Source organism: Lissotriton helveticus, chromosome 5_1 (assembly GCF_964261635.1).
Source record: "Lissotriton helveticus chromosome 5_1, aLisHel1.1, whole genome shotgun sequence".
Lineage (NCBI taxonomy): Eukaryota > Metazoa > Chordata > Amphibia > Caudata > Salamandridae > Lissotriton > Lissotriton helveticus.
The window spans coordinates 1803931542-1803955551 of NC_136065.1; the positions used below are offsets into that span (position 1 = coordinate 1803931542).

Genomic DNA, 24010 nt, shown 5'->3' on the forward strand with positions numbered 1-24010 from the left:
TCCTGTGACGGTGGGCCCTGTAGGTATCGTGACAATTCTCCTGAATCCTCGAAAGTTAGCGTGACCCCCTTGTTGTATATTCTGAATCTTGTGGGACCTGCAAAGGAGAAGGTTATGTTTTCTCTTTTCTAAGCTTGTCTCTCTGGGCTAGAAAGCCTTTTCTAATGTCCACTGTGGGTTTAGAGTAGTCCTGCGTGAGCATGATTTTGTGTCCTTTCCATAGCAGATTGGGGTTCTTCCTCGCCACTCCAAAGATGGCGTCCGTTTGGTGGGATCTAATAGGTTTGCATATTATAGGTCTAGGACCTGCTCTGCTGGATAGTCTGCTGGCTGGGACTCTGTACGTCTTGTCCAGCTCGAAGGGGCTGTCGAATTGGAGCTTTCTGAGTTCGGGTATGAGGTTCTGTATGATTGTGACGCATGATCTGGCTTTGTCCTCTTCTCCCTCTGGAACTCCTAGTATTCTTATGTTGCCTTTCCTGTTGCGATCTTCGAACTCTGCTGCTTGTCTGCGTAGTTCGGCCGTTGCCTTGGCAATGTTGCCTATGGCCTTCCCTGTGATTTGGCATCTGTCCTCAATGTCACTAACTCTTTGTTCCACCGCTTCTACCTTATTGTTCCTTGCGTGGATGTCTGCCCTTATTGCTGCTAGTTCTAATTATCTATAGATAGTACTGTTCAGATTGTCCGCCTAGTCTCTATATATAGATAGCACTGATGTTAAGATACCTCCGCCTAGTCGCAATATACAGATAGCACTGATGTTCAGCTCCTCCGCCTAGTCGCCATATACAGATAGTACTGATGTTCAACTCCTCTGCCTAGTCGCCATATATAGATCGCACTGATGTTCAGATCAATCCGCCTAGCCGCCATATATAGATAGCACTGAGGTTTAGCAGGAGTTGGCTAATGATATATAGTACTGATGAAGTCTCCTCCAGAGGCCATTATTTACGGCTCTCTAGTCTTGCAGGATGCTTCCAATAATGTACAGCCCTGGTGTCTGGACTCTGCACATAATGCTGTTATACGTAGTGCTATATAGAGTTTTCACCTCAGGTCTTTATATCATGCAGTGATGTAGAGTCTCCACCTGAAGCCACTGTATGTATCTATTGGTTAGAGGCACCCCAGAGACCATTGAATATAGCGCTGAAGAACAGCTCCCAATGAGACCATGAGCTGCAGCACTGAGACATCCTAGGACTCGACCTTACTACTCCTATTTTCTCCAGGATCAGGGCTCGTGCGTGATTGTCCTGGGGCCCTGGCCATGTCTGGAGGGCGAGCCCTGCACCCGTCGCTTTGAACGTAGCCTCACTTCATCCATTTACGCTGCCCGGGAGCGGAGTGGGACGGGAGGAAATGGCTCCCAGCTGGCGGGTGGGATTTACTGGAGCCCTGAGCAGCCCGGCTCCTACAGTCCCAGAGAGGAGGAGGGAGGGGGGGGGGGGGGCAGGCGCTCGGGCGACAGCGGCGCTCTCTGAAGGAGCAGGCGCAGGAGGGCAGAGCGCGGCCTGGCGGCCGTGCGCAGGAGGGGAGGTGTGTGGCAAGGAGCCTGCAATCAGAGCAGGAGGAGACGGCCGGGAGGAGGGCGGGGCAGGAGAAATGTGACTCCCGGCAGCAGGCCAGCCCTCAAAATGCCAGGCAGAAATCTGTGCATGGATCAGTCGGTCTTTGTGGGCAGGCGGGAGGCGGCGGCGAGGAAAGGCACCCACGGAGCCTGACAGGACAGACTCAAGTTCTGGGAGAGGCAGGCGGCGCCCTCTGTGACCGGAGCGGGTGAGGGCAAGGGGGGCTCATGGCGTGCCCCTGGAAGATCTGCTGTGGCAGAAGAAAGCAGAAATACGCGAAGGAGACGGAGAAGGAGCAGGAGCAAGTGCAAGTCCAGGTCCAGCAATGCGCAGTGCCTGCCGGGAGTCTGGGCGTCCAGCCCTTCAGGAAGATGGGTGAGTGGACCTTTAATGGGAATAGCAAAGGGACCTCGCAAAAAGTGTAATACATACTTTATTCTCGGTCTCTGCCTCTTTTCCCACAGGCGCATTGTTCTACCCCTGTGCTGCTGCTGTTAGCATAAAGTGCCCTGCTGCCTTCCCACTGGAGTGCCACCCCGGTGCCAATGTACAGACTCCAGAGAGCCCCCCTCTGCCAGATCAGCACAGGGCAGAGGAGGGGAATCGTGTCCACATGTGTTGTTTACATTAGGTACAGGCTGAGGCAGGCACAGGAGCAGCACGTCCTGGGTCCTGCCAGGCGGCCGGGAGTGGATCCCACTTTCGTCTCCGCTCCCGCTTCTCAAACTTCAGTCCTTCTTGTTTGGGGAGAGTTTCCATGCCGCCGCCGTCTTCTTCTCAGCCTCGCGCACAAGAGCTCACCGGGTACCTGCGAAGTACTTTATCTTAAGAAGAGAACACGGGGTGCTTATTGGTATATCTCAGTTTGGGACACAGGGCTGTCATTGCTGGTGCTTCAGATCTGGAAACACAGGGCTGTTATTGACTGTTTCAGAGCTGGAGACACAGGGCTGTCATTGGTTGTGTTTCAGAGCTGGAGACACAGAGCTGTCATTGATGGTGTTTCAGAGCTGGAGACACAGGGCTGTCATTGACTGTGTTTCAGAGCTGGAGACACAGGGCTGTCATTGACTGTGTTTCAGAGCTGGAGACACAGGGCTGTTATTGACTGTTTCAGAGCTGGAGACACAGGGCTGTCATTGCTGGTGTTTCAGAGCTGGAAACACAGGGCTGTCATTGACTGTGTTTCAGAGCTGGAGACTCGTGGCTGTCATTGGTTGTGTTTCAGAGCTGGAGACACAGAGCTGTCATTGATGGTGTTTCAGAGCTGGAAACACAGGGCTGTCATTGACTGTGTTTCAGAGCTGGAGACTCGTGGCTGTCATTGGTTGTGTTTCAGAGATGGAGACACAGGGCTGTCATTGATGGTGTTTCAGAGCTGGAGACACAGGGCTGTCATTGCTGGTGTTTCAGAGCTGGAGACCCAGGGCTGTCATTGGTTGTGTTTCAGAGCTGGAGACCCAGGGCTGTCATTGATGGTATTTCAGAGCTGGAGACACAGGGCTGTCATTACTGGTGTTTCAGAGCTGGAGACACAGGGCTTTCATTGATGGTGTTTCAGAGCTGGAGACCCAGGGCTGTCATTGGTTGTGTTTCAGAGCTGGAGACCCAGGGCTGTCATTGATGGTATTTCAGAGCTGGAGACACAGGGCTGTCATTACTGGTGTTTCAGAGCTGGAGACACAGGGCTGTCATTGATGGTGTTTCAGAGCTGGAGACACAGGGCTGTCATTGATGGTGTTTCAGAGCTGGAGACACAGGGCTGTCATTACTGGTGTTTCAGAGCTGGAGACACAGGGCTGTCATTGATGGTGTTTCAGAGCTGGAGACCCAGGGCTGTCATTGGTTGTGTTTCAGAGCTGGAGACCCAGGGCTGTCATTGATGGTGTTTCAGAGCTGGAGACACAGGGCTGTCATTGATGGTGTTTCAGAGCTGGAGACACAGGGCTGTCATTACTGGTGTTTCAGTGCTGGCTGGAGACACAGGGCTGTCATTACTGGTGTTTCAGTGCTGGGGACACAGGGCTGTCATTGCTGGTGCTTCAGATCTGGAAACACAGGGCTGTTATTGACTGTTTCAGAGCTGGAGAGACAGGGCTGTCTGCTGGTGTTTCAGAGCTGGAGACACAGGGCTGTCATTGATGGTGTTTCAGAGCTGGAGACACAGGGCTGTCATTGCTGGTGTTTCAGAGCTGGAGACACAGGGTGTCATTGCTGGTGTTTCAGAGCTGGAGACACAGGGCTGTCATTGCTGGTGTTTCAGAGCTGGAGACACAGGGCTGTCATTACTGGTGCTTCAGAGCTGGAAACACAGGGCTGTCATTGACTGTGTTTCAGAGCTGGAGACTCGTGGCTGTCATTGGTTGTGTTTCAGAGCTGGAGACACAGGGCTGTCATTGGTTGTGTTTCAGAGCTGGAGACACAGGGCTGTCATTGATGGTGTTTCAGAGCTGGAGACACAGGGCTGTCATTGCTGGTGTTTCAGAGCTGGAGACACAGGGCTGTCATTGCTGGTGTTTCAGAGCTGGAGACACAGGGCTGTCATTACTGGTGCTTCAGAGCTGGAAACACAGCGCTGTCATTGACTGTGTTTCAGAGCTGGAGACTCGTGGCTGTTATTGGTTGTGTTTCAGAGCTGGAGACACAGGGCTGTCATTGTTGGTGTTTCAGAGCTGGAGACACAGAGCCATCATTAATGGTGTCTCAGAGCTGGAGTTCAGAGCTGGAGACACAGGGCTGTCATTGATGGTGTTTCAGAGCTGGAGTTCAGAGCTGGAGACACAGGGCTGTCATTGATGGTGTTTCAGAGCTGGAGACACAGGGCTGTCATTGATGGTGTTTCAGAGCTGGAGACACAGGGCTGTCATTGATGGTGTTTCAGAGCTGGAGACACAGGGCTGTCATTGCTAGTGTTTCAGAGCTGGAGACACAGGGCTGTCATTGATGGTGTTTCAGAGCTGGAGACACAGGGCTGTCATTGATGGTGTTTCAGAGCTGGAGACACAGGGCTTTCATTGCTGGTGTTTCAGAGCTGGAGACACAGGGCTGTCATTGCTGGTGTTTCAGAGCTGGAGACACAGGGCTGTCATTGCTGGTGTTTCAGAGCTGGAGCCACTGGGCTGTCATTGCTGGTGTTTCAGAGCTGGAGACACAGGGCTGTCATTGCTGGTGTTTCAGAGGTGGAGACACAGGGCTGTCATTGCTGGTGTTTCAGAGCTGGAGACACAGGGTTGTCATTGCTGGTGTTTCAGAGCTGGAGACACAGGGCTGTCATTGATAGTGTTTCAGAGCTGGAAACACAGGGCTGTCATTACTGGTGTTTCTAAGCTCAGGACACAGGGCTGTCATTATTGGTGTTTCTCAGTTTGGAACACAGTGCTGTCATTGCTGGTGTTTCTCAGTTTGGGACACAGGACTGTCATTGCTGGTGTTTCAGATCTGGAGACACAGGGCTGTCATTGCTGGTGTTTCAGAGCTGGAGACACAGGGCTGTCATTGCTGGTGTTTCAGAGCCGGAGACACAGGGCTGTCATTGCTGGTGTTTCAGAGCTGGAGACAAAGGGCTGTCATTGCTGGTGTTTCAGAGCTGGAGACACAGGGCTGTCATTGATAGTGTTTCAGAGCTGGAAACACAGGGCTGTCATTACTGGTGTTTCTAAGCTCAGGACACTGGGCTGTCATTATTGGTGTTTCTCAGTTTGGAACACAGTGCTGTCATTGCTGGTGTTTCTCAGTTTGGGACACAGGGCTGTCATTGCTGGTGTTTCAGAGTTTGGGACACAGGAATGTCATTGCTGGTGTTTCTGAGTTTGGGACACAGGGCTGTCATTATTGGTGTTTCTCAATTTGGGGCACAGGGCTGTCATTGCTGGTGTTTCTCAGTATGGGACACAGGGCTGTCATTGATGGTGTTTCTGAGTTTGGGGCACAAGACTGTCATTGCTGGTGTTTCTGAGTTTGGGGCACAGGCTGTCATTGCTGGTGTTTCTGAGTTTGGGGCACATGTTGTCATTGCTGGTGTTTCTGAGTTTGGGGCACAAGACTGTCATTGCTGGTGTTTCTGAGTTTGGGGCACATGTCATTGCTGGTATTTCTTAATTTGGGGCACAGGGCTGTCATTACTGGTGTTTCTCAGTTTGGGACACTGGGTTGTCAGTGATGGTGTTTCTGAGTTTGGGGCACAGGGCTGTCATTGATGGTGTTTCTGAGTTTGGGGCACAAGACTGTCATTGCTGGTGTTTCTGAGTTTGGGGCACATGTTGTCATTGCTGGTGTTTCTGAGTTTAGGGCACCGATCTGTCATTGCTGGTGTTTCAGAGTTTAGGACAAATGGCTGTCATTGCTGGTGTTTCTGAATTTGGGACACAGGGCTGTCATTACTGGTGTTACTCAATTTAGGGCACAGGGCTGTCATTGATGGTGTTTCTAAGTTTGGGGCACATGGCTGTCATTGCTGGTGTTTCCGATTTTGGGGCACAGAGCTGTCATTACTGGTATTTCTGAGTTTGGGGCACAGAGCTGTCATTACTGGTATTTCTGAGTTTGGAACACAGTGCTGTTATTGCTGGTGTTTCTCAGTTTGGAACACAGTACTGTCATTGCTGGCGTTTCTGTGTTTGGGACACTGGGCTGTCATTGCTGGTGTTTTTCAGTTTGGAACACATTGCTGTTATTGCTGGTGTTTCTCAGTTTGGAACACAGTACTGTCATTGCTGGCGTTTCTGTGTTTGGGACACTGGGCTGTCATTGCTGGTGTTTCTCAGTTTGGAACACAGTGCTGTTATTGCTGGTGTTTCTGATCTTGGGACACAGGGCTGTCATTGCTGGTATTTCTGAGTTTGGGGCACAGGCTGTCATTGCTGGTGTTTCTGAGTTTGGGACACTGCTGTAATTGCTGGTATTTTTGAGTTTGGGGAACAGGGTTGGGACACAGGGCTGTCATTGCTGGTGTTTCTGAGTTTGGGACACAGGGCTGCCATTACTGGTGTTTCTCAATTTGGGGCACAGGGCTGTCATTGCCGGTGTTTCTCAGTATGGGACACAGGGCTGTCATTTATGTTGTTTCTGAGTTTGGGGCACAAGACTGTCATTGCTGGTATTTCTGAGTTTAGGACACCGGGCTGTCATTGCTGGTGTTTCTGAGTTTGGGGCACATGGCTGTCATTGCTGGTGTTTCTGAATTTGGGACACAGGGCTGTCATTACTGGTGTTACTCAATTTAGGGCACAGGGCTGTCATTACTGGTGTTTCTGAGTTTGGGACACAGGGCTGTCATTGATGGGGTTTCTGACTTTGGTGCACAGAGCTGTCATTACTGGTATTTCGGAGTTTGGGGCACATGGCTGTTATTACTGGTATTACTGAGTTTGGGGCACAGGCTGTTATCACTGGTATTCCTGAGTTTGGGGCACAGGCCGTTATTACTGGTGTTTCTGAGTTTGGGGCACAGGCTGTTAGTACGGGTGTCTCTAAAGTTTGGGGCACAGACTGTCAGTACGGGTGTCTCTCAGTTTGGGGTACTGGGACATCACTGCTGGTGTTTCTGGGTTTGGTGCAGGTCTGTCATTGATGGTGTTACTTAGATTGGGGCACTGGGACACCATTGCTGGTGTTTCTGGGTTTGGTGCAGGTCTGTCATTGATGGTATTTCTCAGATTGGGGCAGTGGGACACCATTGCTGGTTTTTCTGGGTTTGGTGTGGGTCTGTCATTGATGGTATTTCTCAGATTAGGGCACTGGGACACCATTGCTGGTGTTTCTGGGTTTGGTGCAGGTCTGTCATTGATGGTGTTTCTCAGAATGGGGTACTGGGACATCACTGCTGGTGTTTCTGGGTTTGGTGCAGATCTGTCATTGATGGTGTTTCTTAGATTGGGGCACTGGGACACCATTGCTGGTGTTTCTGGGTTTGGCGCGGGTCTGTCATTGATGGTATTTCTCAGATTGGGGCACTGGGACACCATTGCTGATGTTTCTGGGTTTGATGTGGGTCTGTCATTGATGGTATTTCTCAGATTGAGGAACTCGGGCACCATTGCTGGTATTTCAGACTTTGAGGCACAGCCTGGCAGTGCTTGTGTCTTTCAATTTGGGTCCCTATGATATCACTACTGGTGTGTCTGGGTTTGGTGCAGATCTGTCATTGATGGTGTTTCTTAGATTGGGGCACTGGGACACCATTGCTGGTGTTTCTGGGTTTGGCGCGGGTCTGTCATTGATGGTATTTCTCAGATTGGGGCACTGGGACACCATTGCTGATGTTTCTGGGTTTGATGTGGGTCTGTCATTGATGGTATTTCTCAGATTGAGGAACTCGGGCACCATTGCTAGTGTTTCTGACTTTGAGGCACAGCCTGGCAGTGCTTGTGTCTTTCAGTTTGGGGCCCTATGATATCACTACTGCTGTGTCTGGGATTGGGTCACAGGGCTGTCATTACTGATGTTTCTCACTCAAGGACTCACGGATATCATTACTGTCGTTTATCTGTTGCAAACGTGGGACTTCCTCAACTGCTCTTTCTGTGCTGCAGCCACACTGGAGCTTCTGATGTGATGCTGCCAGGCTGTGATTACTGGTGTATTTGGCCTGCGGACAGGAGCAGTCTTTACCAGTGCCTCTGAGCTGGGGAGGCTGGGCTATCCTTGTGCTGGTTTTCAGTGTGTTTTATTTGAGGTCGCTTGATCGGCCTTTCTTGTGTCAATGCCATTGGATGTGTGTTTACTGAGATTTGCAATCTGGCTGTCATTATTGGTATTCCTGCAGTGAAGACACACGGCTGTCATTGTAGAGGCTTCTGAACTGTGGGCACAGGACTGGCATGGGGGTTTCTGAGTTGGGAGCACAGGGCTGTAACTATACGGTGTTTTGGGGCTGGAATACATGTCCATATAGTGTCATTACATGAGCTTCTCAGATGGGATCACAGAGCTGTCACTGCAGGGCTTCCAGGGCCGTGGACACTGGGCTGTGACAGGGATTTATGACCTGGGCATAGGGCCGCCGCTGCAGATGTTCTTCACTTGGGACAGGAGTAGTCTCTACTGATGTTCTGAGTTTAAGTTTATTTCATTCGGTCACAGACTTCCATCGAGTGCTACATAAAAAGCCATTTTAAGAAAACATGTTACATAAGTATTTATGTTTTAATAATTATATTTAACAGCATATGAATAGTAATCAGAGTTCGAGTTTGGGGGTGCCGGACATCTGTCAAGGAGCAGTGGAGTTCGCCCTATTTATTGCATTGGTCTCTATACATTCTAAGTAGGGCGCACAAGGCATTTGCTGTTTTGTGCAGATGACCCCAGTATCCGCCAGACTATAAATCCAGGTCTCAGTTTTAAAAAACCAGACCTATACAGATATCTTGGCACTGGTGTTGAACGAGCTCTGAATGTGGGATGTAAGGCTGTTCTTACTGGTGTGGGATGCAAGGCTGTTCTTACTGGTGTGGGATGCAAGGCTGGTCTCACTGGTGTGGGATGCAAGACTGTTTTTACTGGTGTAGGATGCAAGGCTGGTCTTACTGGTGTAGGATGCAAGGCTGTTTTTACTGGTGTGGGATGCAAGGCTGTTCTTACCTGTGTGGGATGCAAGGCTTGTCTTACTGGTGTGGGATGCAAGGCTGGTCTCACTGGTGTGGGATGCAAGACTGTTCTTACTGGTGTGGGATGCAAGGCTGTTCGTACTGGTGTGAGATGCAAAGCTGTTCGTACTGGTGTGAGATGCAAAGCTGTTCGTACTGGTGTGAGATGCAAAGCTGTTCGTACTGGTGTGAGATGCAAAGCTGTTCTTACTGGGGCTTCTCACATAGGTCGTAGGGCGGTCATTGCATGTGCATCTGTGCCGTGGACAACATTGTTATGCTCACTTGTGCTTCCGAGTTAAGGACACAGGGCCCTTGTTATTGATGTTGCTTGGCTGGAGACACCATGGCAACTCCGGTCAAGTGACCTAAGGCTAGCTAGATAGTAGTGTAACCCATCTTGTTGGTGTTTCTAAGAGGGGGCGCGGGCAGGACTCCCTACTTGTTGTTTTTGTGTGCAGAGACACAGCCGCTCTTAATGCTGTTTCTGTGCTGCTGACACAGGATAGACCTCACTGGTGTTTCTGTGTTTGTCGTATTGAGTTTTCCTTACCAGTTTTCGCAGAGGTTCATAGAGATGTCCTCATAGGTGTTCCTTCTCGGTGCGCAACACTCAGCTCTGTTCTTACCATCTGTGTACTACTAACACAGGATTACCAACATTCCTAGTGTTGTTAATCTGATGCCTCAGGACTGTCTCTACTCTTGCTTCAGGGTTGGGACATTGGGCTGCTCTTAGAGTTGTTGTGCTTGGGAGACCCAGTGGTTTTTGCTGTGTATTTCTGATCTGGAGACCAGGGCAGGGCCTTTGACTGTTTCTGGGCCTGGGAGAGCAATGTTTCCTGCAGGTTTGCTATTTGCAGAGCTTTTCAACACACAGTGGCACTGCAAATGACAGGAAAAGTACAGCCCTCATTGCTAGTTACTGTATCCCACTGCAGCATTAACTCGAGGTGGGATACCGCTCCAGATCATTACAGGAAGCCCAGTGTCCCTGGTCCTGATGATCACATGTCTGGAGACACGAGGCCAGAGTTCACCAGCTGCAGATGTGCACCCAGTGAAACCCCTGTGGGGGTGCTTCCCCGGTGTATACCGACCCCGTCCTGACTCCCTGTCCCCCAAATCGCCTTCCCTGACCGCCAGTGGACCTGAGGCAAGTGGTAAATGTCAGCTGATTTTCCCCCGAATTGTGGAAAAAACATCCAGATTTCAGATTTTGGGGACAAAACCTGTAATTGCCTGCTTTTGGTGCTCAGATACCATGATGGCCATTCTGACCGGTCCGGCAATGCATTATTCTTGCTGGCTGGTATTTTCCTTCTGTAATTTTCCAGAACAGAACCTAACCATGCCCTGCCTCCACAGCATAGCTGTATGCCCCTGTAGTGTGGGTCTGCTTGGATTGTTTTTGCCAGGACTGATTTTCGTTTCCAGTTCCACAAGTGGACAAGTATGGTAGACACTATCATAAAAGTCACGAGCGTTAGTTACATCTATGTGCCAATGTGCAGAGTTTTGCATTGAGCTTCTTGCAGGTTGCAGAGAAAATCTTTGCAACTGCACCCATCTCTCATGGCCCCTACATTTCATCAGGGGGTTGAAAATTATATTAATTATAGCTGGGATTAGCAGATGACTCTATGCCACCAGTAACCCCACCCTGGACAGCTGTCTCTGAATCTGATGCATTGTGGGAGTGGTGGTCTTGAGTCACAACAATTGGCCTGATCACCAGAGTGCAAGAGCGCAATGACTTGTGGTGAAGAGCACAACGTGTGAGTATTGTGTGTCCATTGACATGCAGTCATCTGTAAACAGCAGACACATTATTTTAAGGCTCCAAAGTGTCGATAATTTTTCTAAAGGAAATTATAAGATTTGGTCTATAGCTGTTCAGTTTAGTTTCTATTACCTGTGTTGTGCTTTATTTGATGGAAATGCGGATATACATTTGTAACATGTTTTAATCGAGAATTGTAATTCATATGTTTTATTTTTACGTACTATGAGGACTTTTCTCTAAGTTCATTGTTACTCAGTGGTTATTGGGCAGAATCTGTCGTAGATACTGTCATTTATTTACCACCAGTTTTCCATGCTCCTAGGTACATTAAATGTAAAAGCCTGTCCCTTTTTTACAGTTGGTTGTTCATGCGTAGATCGGATGAGTAGTCAAGGGGAAACATCCTTTACAACGAAACTTTTACCACGCAGTGCTGTTACAACGCAAGTATTACAACGAAAACCTTTACAACGCATTACACTGGGGGGGCGCTCTAGGATAGGCAATAGTTTTAATTTACTATCTAACACCTTCCCTAGTCTCCACGGGGACTGGAGTTGGAATAGTAAATTAAACTATTCACTATCCAGCACCCCTAAGTGTAATGCGTTGTAAAGGTTTGCGTTGTAATACTTGCGTTGTAACAGCATGCGTGGTAAAAGCATGCGTTGTAACGTCATACATCCGTAGTCAAGGCTTCCTGTAGGAGGTGGTAGAGGATGTGAAACTCAGATGCTGAATAAAACAAAATCTAGTCACGGCAGGCCGTTATAGAAATATATAGTAGAAATACGGGCATTTAGAAGAAAAGCAACACTGATAAGCAGACGGTGCTAGCACCTCTTGAGGCAAGATATAACCCCCCCCCCCCACACACACACAGTTTTGTAGCGCTACGTTGGAAGTGACCGTGGGACCTGTGTACAATGTCATTGTATCAGAGGCAGCCTGTGAGTCCTGGTTAACTTCCCAACCTCTTTGAATCTCACTTGTTCTTTCTCCCTTCGCTGCTTTTCTCAATGAATTCCTGGCAGAATGTAATAGATGTATCCAGTAAGCTCTGACGTGCCTGCAAAAATCTTCTAAAACAAAAAGATAGTTTGAAACATCCAATACGGCTCTGCCATTGTCAACATCCAATATGGCTGGCTGTTGTCAACATTCAAAATGGCTGGTGTTGTTAATATTCAGTATGGCCGGTCGTTGTCAATATTTTCGGACTGTGAGAGCTCCCGCTGGACCCACTTGTAACATATTATGGGTCAGAACTCTTCCAAATATTTAGACCACAATATTCCTAGAATTGCACTTCAGAGATGGACAGTTCATACAGTTCCTGAATCAGGACCAGTGGTCATAGCCAGTGGGACAAAGGCCTACCATTAAAGAGTGGGAAATAGAATGGTTCTGGTTTCTGCAAGTAGGTCAGTAGCAAGGGGGGTGCATATTTACAGCTGATGCAGTCCTTCCTGATGCCAGGCACCTCCTCGACCATCAGATGCAGCAAATGTATTGGTTTCCGTAAAGACCAGCTGAGCAAACATTGGCGATTCCAAGCCAGGTTCTGTCTGTGGGTCATACCTCATGCAGGTCCAGAGAGCTGAGTCTTGCTTTCCATTGGAGTACAGCTCCAATGTCCCAAGAAAGGCTCAAAGGAAAGACTTCTCCAGTGGACTAGGATTGTTTATAGTAGCATTAGAGAGAAAACAACTTTCAAAGTCCAAGTGAGATGTTCCTTACAGGTAATGCTGCAAATCTCTTTTCCATAGGTCCATACGAACATGAAGTACTGATCCTGGAGATACTGTCTAGTCAGACTGGCACAGGTTGGCAGCCAGGGTAAATCTATAGGTGTGCCATATTCCAAAGTCATAACTCTGGCAAACCAGAATAGGTACAACTCCCTGAGCTATCATCTAAAAGATGGAGTGGGGTAGGTAGGAGGTGATGTGAAGGGTCTCTTAGATTCCCAAACAGTTCCCAGAATAGAATAAAAAGGGAAGGTCAACGATGTCCATGGCGCATTTATCAGAGGGGTGATGGACAAGACTGTTCAAGCAGAGCTACGCTTGTGTCTGGGTAGATCTGCAGGCAGAGTGGCAAAGATACAAAATAGTGTTTTTGCCCCTTAGGGCTCAGGCCTGGTCAACGCTTTACGTGGATAGCCTGGACGCTCTCAGGTGGGACTTAGGATACCAGAAGGAGCAACTACAAAGGGAACGCCAAATGTGAAATGTAATATGAAAGGAAAACCCCATGTTGTGGTTCTTTCGGGGTATCCTTGTGCCCATGCTACTTACAAACTTTACAGATGCAATGTGCATGCGGCATGTCACTGCTCACCACATACATGCAGGAAGAAGTGAAGGACCACTGCTATAAGGGACTGATTTGCTTTTACATTGACTCAGTCTTTAGCTCCTCTTCAGGGGTAAAAGTACAATTGCCTCCACCCTTCACTAGAATCTCATCTGTCACCAACCTTCACTACCATACCATGATGAAGAGGCAGTGTCCGCCGTCTACTTTGGGTGGCCATACTCTTTGGGTTTGACTCCTGACCAGAAGAGCCAAACAATCATTGGCTAAGCCAATAGGTTTAACCTTTAATATTCCTTGTCTTTACCAGGGGGTTTTAGCTGTGCTGTACAGATTCCCTGATGCTATGCAGCATGGCTAAAGAATGAAAAAATAATACTTTTGACACAGACAACCGCGTCATTTTGTAAGCGCTCGTACCACGCATCCTTGTGTCTACAAAATGATGTGGGAGCTTTTTTTTATATTCTAGATTACCACTCTGAGTTGGATCAGTAACAAAAACAAAAAAATGGCGGGATGTGTGTAGAAGAAATACAGGAGATGTGGGTGGGTGGGGAAGCAACATGGGCGAGACAGAGAAGTGCACAGCAAGACAAAGCAACACGGCGAAAGCACTGAAGCTCATATCGAGACAGAGCAAGACGGGGACGGGGAGCACAGAAGCACTCTGTGAGACAAGGCAGCACAGATATGAGAAAGTAACATGGGGGACAGAAACAACACTGGAGGGGCAAAGACGCACACGCAAAGACAGAACAACACAGAGACTAGGGGGTGGGGTGAAGTACAAAAGCACACGGTGAGGCAAAGCAACATGGAGCCTGAGGGGGCAGAGAAGCACATGGTGAGAGAACAGCACGGAGTCTGGGGGCCATAGTAGCACATGGCGAGACAAAGCAAAGCAGACAAAGGGAGGGATAGAAGCACACAAAGGAGACAGCTGGAAAACACACACACTGATGGAGTGCTTAACTAAAAAGAAAAAAATAGCACCAAAAAAAACAACCAGCGTAAGGACAAAGTAATGTGTCCATTCTCCAAGGAAGGGGGACAAACTAATGATAGGGCAGTAAAGTCCTCACAAGCCATCAAATAAGAAGTAGGCAAATGAGTGTGACAATAAGGCAAACCAATGGAAACACTACACAGTGGGTGGTCTGTAAACCCATGGTAAGCTAGCAACATGTCTTACAACCATTGATCAAAATGCATCTTAAAAAGGCACGGGAACTGTGATCCTGAGTGCAATAGGGTCAGTAAACATGGGGGGGGGGGTCAAAAGTGTGCCTAACAATAACATACTATTTAACTATTTTTTTGGTCTTTCATCTTCAGGTAACTGTACATAAAATAACACACACCTTACATGAAAAATAAATGAAAGTTACTCACAGTATATGATGGACGGTCACAAAATAAATAAGATAAAGTGCTTTCAAAATATAGATGTTAGCAATATGCAATCAGATTATACCTCGTGCAAACATTTTTATTAATGTCTTTCAAAAGCACACGCTCCACAGCTCAGCTGCTATCTTTTACAATACCGCTCAAAAAGAATACATCTCTGTCATCAGGAAGCTTCTTGTGACGCCCTCAAATAAAGCCAGTAAAGGCATTACATTTGCAGATTACCCAGTTGCATCCATTTGCATTTCTTTCAAGCAGCAGGCATCCTGGCACCAAGGCTTTTATCTTGTTTAGCTGTCTGCCCTCCCTCGGCTTCACAACACAGGACACTGCCGCCCTTTCATTTTAACTACAGCATCTCATCTGTGGAATTAACCTTCAAAGGACTGTTATCTTTTAACAAGAAGTAAGGGAACTATTTTTGTTAAATTAAAAAGAATGGGTCCCTCGAGCACCTTAGATACGCTCATGCGCTGTCTTAGGCGAGACCTAAAAATGCATCGAGCAGTGGACTTGTTGATGGTCAAACGCATGGCGGGAAAAACAGGGGACAGGCTGGGAAAAGGCCGGAATGAGAAACTCCTTGGCTGGACAGTCTCGGCTAAATGGGCGTCTGGCGGATATTTACAGTTGTACCATACTCGGATTTTTGTGGTGGACAACTCGGAAGCAGGCTGGCCTATACAGGGAGGGGCGCGAGCTGGCTGACTGCACTGCCCGGCAGCCTCGTCAGGACACGTGCAGTTTGAAAGGAAGGAGGGTTAAAGGGGGTGTGTTTTACTGAATGGGGTCATGGGAACAAAGGATTTTGGAACTCTCTGCATCCTGTGGGATGGCGGTGTGAAGTGCTGCTGTCTCCAGGTGCCTCACAGCCTTTCCGCTGCACTTCATGCACCTGTTGTTTACACTGCGTTGGCACGCGCTGCTTTACCAAGGTGTAAATTACCAGTGAGAACGCGGACATCATTTGCACCTCTGCCCATTACAGAGTCGGGGATTGCCATTGGTCACCACCTTTAGACAGGGCCGGTCCTAGGCATGGGCGGTATGGGCAGCTGCACAGGGCCTCGCGCTCAAGGGGGCCCCGCCGCCTGCCCCGCAGTAGATCGCAGAGCAGGGGGCCCACGTGAATTTAGGTAAAAAAGCGCTGCCCGCACTCGCGCAGCTGAGGCAGTAAGTTACAGTATTAAGGCAGTTACTAGTCCGTCAGTCACACCCCACCTCCCAGCTTAGTGACCACCTAGCTTAGTGGTGGTGGTGCTGTTATTGATGTTGGTCACAGAGCCGTCAATCTGCTGATTCATTTCAAAATGAATAAGAAAGTCGCATGGCTCGCATGGCTCGTGGCGTGTGTGTCATAAAAAGACAGCCTTTCTCCCAGATGCCATTTGCCACAGGAAACGACGACACCCCGAGGCACAGGAAAAAGAACAGGCAAAACACTTAAGTGACAAATTTCACTAGGCGAACACAGCAAACATATATAATTACACATTCTGTTGGAGGTATACTTAGAAATACTGGATGGTAGCCCTGCATGGACGTGGCAGGTTTTGCAAACTTCTTCACTGTCAGTAAATGTATGAAGAAGGTATTTTGCTCTTTGGAAGTATAAGCAATACCGCACCTCAGTAAAACATCGTTTTGTTAGTTCATTAAAGGTAGAAGTACTTGACTTCCGTGTTCCTATTGAAAGAACTATTATGCTTGTCTTCGAATCTCCTGCAGACGCAGATGTCTGCCCATCCTAGCTGCAGTCAGACAGCAACTCTTCAGCCATTTTTAGGCTGCCATATGCTCCTCTTTTTCTTGCACAGAGTGAGCGCGTGGAGGGGGCAGGGACCAGGGGTCAATGTCTCTGGCTTCTCGTGCCTAGGCAAGAGGTGATGGAATGCAGGAAACCAGTTTGAGGGGAGGGGGGATTCGGGGACATACCCAGTGTCCTAGACATAAAGAGTGCAGGCTCATGATGTATAGATTTATTAGCATGATATACCAACTGGATGTTTCGAATGGTGTATCCTTTGCAGATAAAGTAGAATAAGAGTTGACTGTGGAACATGATGAGTGCTAAGCAGGTGTCCCAAGGCCGCTAATGTCATAAATACACCTCTTTGCTTGTAGCTTTTGGTGCGTGAGGAAAAAGATGAGTGTGTGCCACATGGTGCTTGAGTATGTTGGTGATTTGTCATACATTCTCACCAATTAATTTGTTGTGAACATATATATTTCCATGGCAAATCACTGCAGAAACCCAATAACATAGTAACCTAGTGAGCCTAGGAGCTTTAGTTTGGGGGTTATGGTGTGAGATGTGTTTTTCTCCAGTATGATGTGGAACATTATGAATAGGGCTCCCGTTTTTATGGTATTTATTTTTTTGGCATTTCTTGCGACACAATATGCAATTAGAGGGGCCTCACATCTTCCCTTTCGCCCGGGGCCTCAGAAGGCCTAGGACCAGCACTGCCTTTAGAGATATCACCCTGATTTTCAAGCTGTTTTCTGGCCTCGTAAACAGAGTCGTTTTCTGCATGCAGACTTTTACTTGCAGAATTTACGTACTGTTGCTGTGTGTTAGGAACTGGCCTAGAAGTCCTCTTTCTCCTACCATGTACACAACACCCATGTGACGGGCCGGGCGGGGTTAAAAGGGTTGTTTTCCCTGTACCCGGTGCTCGTTATCTTGAATTGTGGTTCCTGGTTCGTGCTGGGAGCTGTTTGTTGTACTAAAGGATCCTTGCTGCATTCACGAGCTCGTGGCATTTTCCCATTTTGTTGGCTCCTGTTAATCCCTGTAGGTTCCTGTTAGTCCCAAACCTTCCCCCCCCCCCCCCCTTTCCTAGCTCCCCCCTGTTTTCTTGCTTCCCCTGACTTTTTGTTTAGTTTATTAGTGTTTGGGTCCCTGAGGATTAGTTGTTTGTTCGTCTTGTCTTGTTGTGTGTTAGACATCACGTTTTTTACTTTGGGGTGATTTTTATCCCGGCTGGGATTAAGAGGTGCTGGGGCTCCGGCGCTTCTTGTGGAACTTGGGTGATCCGGCTGGATTGTCCGGTTGTTCCTGCTGATTAATTATTGGTCCCGGTGACGCTAACGCTGTTCCGCACTTCCGCCTCTTGTGCAGGCTGTCCATCTCTTTGTGCGGAGGCGGAGTGCTGGTTTGGGCGTTTCCGGGTTTTGGAGAGAACACAACGGAGCGTTTGTGTTGTGCTACGAGTAGATCCTATTTTGCCCTGATTTTGATCCTATTCCAGGCGGCATGTTAGGGCGTTACAAAATTCCACAATTGTAAGGAGGTTTTTTTAGTCGTTCTAACGACTTTTTCCTCCTTTTATCATTATCCCCCATTTTGGTCTTTGGTTACCTGTGACAATTATCCCTGCCGTCCAGCCCACCCTCCCACCTTCTTTGATCCCGGACCTTTGATATTGCTCTCCTGCATAGTACTTGCTGGCTTTGGAATTATACTCCAGGACGGAGTACTCCACCCTGCGACTATTACAAGTAACGGTGGTAAGGAGGAGTGTCATAGGGTGGTGTGTGGGTGCATGAGGGGAGAAAAAGGGTTTCTTGTTTGTGTCCACATCGCTGATATCTGCTTTTTGTGTGCAGACACTGTTCCAGACTGTTCCTTGTGATAAAGTACGTGGAGTGACGTGGTCCCTGCAGTAGGACCTTTTTCCTCGGAGAGACGATCTGGGATTCCTTGTCTGTCCTTCCCTTATTCCCGCCCCCTGTCCCTTACTATTCTGTTGGCTCATGGTACTATTCATGGTATGTGCCACGGAGTGGTAGGTTCAGAGGAACGGGGCTATCTTCGCTCCTGCAGTGTATGGGCATAGCTGATCAGGAACTAACAGAATAACGAGCCCACGTAATAATTGCACTGCCTGAGCGACGATGGATGAGGACGGGGGGGCTACGGCTGGTACTACTCCCACTTTGCAAGATGTCATGGGTGCTTTGACTGCCCTTCAAAGCCAGATTCATGAGTTGCGACAAGAGAACGTGGCTATGAAGCAAGAGGTTGGGGCACTACTTAGTAGGGAAAGAGTACAGCTTAGGACTCCTCAGGCCCAGGTGATACATCCAGCCACCTTTCAATATTCTGGTGGGCAGGGGCAGGGAGCTAGTGGGGGGGTACCGGTGGCGGTTACCGTGAATACTCCGGTTCCGGTCCCTTTGGCACCACCTGAAAGATTTGTAGGGGATAGCGCCAAATTTGGCACATTCATGAATCAATGTCAACTGCACTTTATGTGCAAACCTACTGCTTTCCCAAATGATTCGGCCAAAGTGGCGTTCACAATTTCATACTTGGCTGGTACAGCGGCACAATGGGCTATACCTCTCGTAGACAGGGATGATCCGGTATTAACAAACTATCCTGCATTTAAGGAACTAATGCGTGGTTTGTTTGCAAAGCACGCCTTTATGCAGGCAAGTGACGCGGAATTGTTGAAGTTAAGACAAGGGCGCCAGGATTTATTGACATATATATCCACCTTTAATCGCTTGGTGTCAGAGACACATTGGCCCGAAGATAAGAGGACTTCTTTATTTTATCAGGGACTGTCCGAAGATCTGAAGGACATAGTCTCACAGGTCGTAGACCCCCCTACTGACTGTGCGGCTTTTATTGACCTCGTAGTTAAACTTAATCATCGCCTAGCAGAGAGACGGGGAGAGAAAAGCCGTTATCAGCCAAGGGGAGGGTTTGTGAGACCTGATCATAAGTCCTTGGGAGCAGGAGAGACAAAGAGTGTGTCTGAACCCATGGAGATAGGTGGAGTAAGGGGGCCTTTGTCTGATGAGGAGAAGAAACGAAGAAGAGAGATGGGTCTTTGTTTATACTGTGGCCAGGGGGGGCATTTTGCAAGGGAATGTCCCGTGAAACCCTCTGGAACCTCTTATGGAAAGAGAGTGGCCTGTTTGTATTATGAAGGGATGGACCATCAGTACAGTGTACTTGGAGCAGTAGATAAGGCCCCTAGGCACTTCATAATTAATGCTCATTTGGCGCTGTACAGCGGAAAAGTGCCGGTATCGGTTTTGTTGGATTCAGGGGCTACAGGCAATTTCCTTGACATTACGTTGGCTAAGAAATTGAATGTTCCATGTTGTGTAAAGGACCAGCCGGAACCTGTGCGGGCGATTGATGGCACTGAACTGACATCAGGTTCTATTACGAAAAGGACGGTACCGTTGTGTCTGGTGTGCGAGAATGGGCATTCAGAGATGGTGTGTTTTGACCTCATCGATGCTCCCTCTTTCGGGATGGTTTTGGGTGTGCCGTGGCTGCAGGAGCACAATCCCAGGATAGATTGGGTACAAAGGCTAGTGTCTCTTGATTCCTCGTATTGTTTGAAGCACTGCTATAAAGATGCAGGTGAAAAGGAGTTGTCGTTGTCCTGTGCTGCTACTGGCATGGACACAGTGCCTTTGCAATATCAGGAGTTCAGGGAGGTATTTGATGTAGAAGAGGCGCAGGGTTTGCCCCCACATAGATCATTCGATTGTAAGATCGATCTTATTCCCGGGGCACCTCTTCCGTGTAGTAGAGTTTATGCTCTCTCTGAGCCGGAGGAGTTGCACTTGAAGGTGTATCTTGATGAGATGCTACGTCAGGGGTTTATTCGTCCATCGTGTTCGCCCGTCTCTTCGGCTATCTTTTTCATCCCGAAGAAGGAAGGCACTTTGCGGGCGTGTGTGGATTACCGCACGCTAAATAAAGCCACTGTCAAGAATAAATACCCGCTTCCACTCATCCCCGTGTTACTAGATCAGCTGCGCAGTGCAAGGGTGTTCACTAAGTTGGACTTGCGTGGCGCCTACCATCTGGTGCGTGTGCGAACTGGGGATGAGTGGAAAACTGCTTTTAAAACAAAATATGGCCTTTATGAATACTGTGTGATGCCGTTCGGGCTATGTAATGCGCCGGCGGCATTCCAGTATTTCATAAATGAGGTGTTGCGGGAGTTCTTGGATCAGAGCGTGATTGTGTATCTAGATGATATACTGATCTTTTCTGAGACAGTGGCCGAGCATTACCACCATGTGGTTCAGGTTCTGCGCAAGTTGCGGGAGCACCATCTTTACGCGAAACTGTCAAAATGCCAGTTTAGTACTACTCAAGTAGAGTTTCTGGGATTTGTGGTGTCTGCTGGAGGGGTGCGGATGGATCCGCGAAAGATCGAGGCCATTATCACCTGGCCTGTTCCAACGTCCGTAAAACACATACAGGTGTTGTTGGGGTTCGCCAATTTCTACAGGCGTTTTATCTCGCACTTCTCTGACATTGTGGCTCCCCTGACACAGCTGCTACGTAAAGGGGTATCCTTTGAGTGGTCTCCAGAGGCGCAGGGGGCGTTTCGGCGGTTGTTGGGGGCATTTACATCGGCACCCGTGTTGATCCATCCAGATCCGGCTCTACCCTTTTATGTGGAGACGGACGCGTCTCTTTGTGCAGTAGGTGGAGTGCTGTCCCAGAGAGCGGCCGAGACAGGATGTATGCACCCTATCGCCTACTTCTCTAAGACCCTACTGCCTGCAGAGCGCAATTATACGGTGGCTGAAAGGGAGCTATTAGCAGTTAAGTTGTCCTTTGAGGAATGGAGGCATTATCTGTGGGGGGCACGACACACCGTTACCATCTACACGGATCATAAGAATCTTGAGTTCTTCCGTTCGGCGCGAGCCTTGACGCCACGCCAAATGCGGTGGGTTCTTTTTTTTAATGAGTTTGACTTCATCATTACGTATAGACCAGCAGCGCAGCAGGTTAAATCTGACGCCTTGTCCCGTATCCATGTGGATCCCAAAGAGCTATCTCAGGAAAAAGAGAGTAGGCCTATGATACCTGAGGACAGGATTGTTGGGGCTGTGGAAAGCGAGACGTTTACTACATTAGTTAAGCGTCAACTGCGTGAGATGGATCTTACACCCTGGTTGATTTTGCCTCAGGCATCAGTTCGGGATGGATTGTTGTATTATGAGGATCGGTTGTTTGTTCCCCCTGTTTTGAGGAGTCAGGTCATGGAGTGGTGTCATTCATCTGCCTTGGTGGCACACCCTGGAACCCCTAAGACTAAGGAGATGTGTACGAGATGGTTTTGGTGGGATTCATTGGCCAAGGATGTAAAGGGATATGTTGAGGCTTGTCCGGTATGTGCCATCAGTAAGCCTTCACATAGCAAACCATCGGGTTTGTTGCAGCCTTTGGAGGTTCCCCCTTCCCCTTGGCACACCATTAGTATGGATTTCGTGACCGATCTTCCGTCTGTTTCTGGGTTTACTGCCATATTGGTGGTGGTCGACTTGTTTACAAAGATGGCTCATTTCATTCCCCTTCCGAAGATCCCTACAGCTCGGGAAATGGCTTTGGTTTTTATGTCCTCCATTGTGCGAATCCATGGGTTGCCTTCTGCGGTCGTGACAGACAGGGGGGCTCAGTTTGTTTCACATTTTTGGAAGGAATTGTGTTCAGTGTTGCGGGTGGACGTCAGATTGTCATCCGCGTATCATCCACAATCTGACGGACAGACCGAACGCACCAATCAGACCATGGAACAGTACCTTCGGTGTTTAACGACATCACTGGCTTGTGATTGGGTTATGGCTCTTCCTATTGCTGAGTTCGCGTATAACAACAGTCAGCACTCAGCCTTGGGGATGACACCCTTTTACTGTTCATTAGGTTACCATCCCAGGGCGGTGGCAATTCAGCCTACGGGACGTGTGCCAGCCATAGATGATGTTTGTGACCGTCTGGGCAAGATATGGGCGATTGCCCGGGAGCAGTTGTTGACAGCTAAGGCTGCTATGAAGTTGCAGGCGGACAAACATCGTGTCCCTGCACCTGGGTATCAAGTTGGAGACCAGGTATGGGTAGCAACAAAGAACTTGAGGCTTGGGGGATCCCGTAAATTACAACCTAGGTATGCAGGACCGTTCCCGATCATACAGATTATAAATCCTGTTGCCATGAAATTAGCTCTGCCCGGAGATTATATGGTTCATCCAGTATTTCATACGTCCCTGTTGAAGCCCTATATACCATCTTCACAGGTCCTACCACCTCCTCCCCCTGTAATAGTGGACGGACAGAAAGAGTACGAGGTTCGGGCTATCCTGGATTCGGAAAGGCGAAAGGGGCGTCTTTTCTATTTGATAGACTGGAAAGGGTATGCCCCCGAGGACCGTACATGGGAGCCGGCTGGGGGAGTGCACTCTCCTCGCCTGATCCGTATGTTCCATCGGCAACATCCGTCTAAGCCCTGCCCAGTGGGGAGGATCGTTGGGAGGGGGTACTGTTAGGAACTGGCCTAGAAGTCCTCTTTCTCCTACCATGTACACAACACCCATGTGACGGGCCGGGCGGGGTTAAAAGGGTTGTTTTCCCTGTACCCGGTGCTCGTTATCTTGAATTGTGGTTCCTGGTTCGTGCTGGGAGCTGTTTGTTGTACTAAAGGATCCTTGCTGCATTCACGAGCTCGTGGCATTTTCCCATTTTGTTGGCTCCTGTTAATCCCTGTAGGTTCCTGTTAGTCCCAAACCTTCCCCCCCCCCCCCCTTTCCTAGCTCCCCCCTGTTTTCTTGCTTCCCCTGACTTTTTGTTTAGTTTATTAGTGTTTGGGTCCCTGAGGATTAGTTGTTTGTTCGTCTTGTCTTGTTGTGTGTTAGACATCACGTTTTTTACTTTGGGGTGATTTTTATCCCGGCTGGGATTAAGAGGTGCTGGGGCTCCGGCGCTTCTTGTGGAACTTGGGTGATCCGGCTGGATTGTCCGGTTGTTCCTGCTGATTAATTATTGGTCCCGGTGACGCTAACGCTGTTCCGCACTTCCGCCTCTTGTGCAGGCTGTCCATCTCTTTGTGCGGAGGCGGAGTGCTGGTTTGGGCGTTTCCGGGTTTTGGAGAGAACACAACGGAGCGTTTGTGTTGTGCTACGAGTAGATCCTATTTTGCCCTGATTTTGATCCTATTCCAGGCGGCATGTTAGGGCGTTACAAAATTCCACAATTGTAAGGAGGTTTTTTTAGTCGTTCTAACGACTTTTTCCTCCTTTTATCATTATCCCCCATTTTGGTCTTTGGTTACCTGTGACAATTATCCCTGCCGTCCAGCCCACCCTCCCACCTTCTTTGATCCCGGACCTTTGATATTGCTCTCCTGCATAGTACTTGCTGGCTTTGGAATTATACTCCAGGACGGAGTACTCCACCCTGCGACTATTACAAGTAACGGTGGTAAGGAGGAGTGTCATAGGGTGGTGTGTGGGTGCATGAGGGGAGAAAAAGGGTTTCTTGTTTGTGTCCACATCGCTGATAT

General features: G+C 48.7%; 1 protein-coding gene across 1 annotated transcript in view; it reads left to right on the forward strand.

Moving 5' to 3' along the window:
- The first annotated feature begins 1648 nt into the window (after positions 1-1648).
- The window catches only part of PLCD3 (phospholipase C delta 3), a 379382-nt gene continuing 357020 nt past the window's right edge, over positions 1649-24010 (forward strand). Inside the window, exon 1 of the mRNA XM_078645134.1 lies at positions 1649-1952. Coding sequence (XP_078501260.1) covers positions 1805-1952 — 148 coding nt within the window. The 5' untranslated portion in view covers positions 1649-1804. The remainder of the gene's footprint in view (positions 1953-24010) is intronic.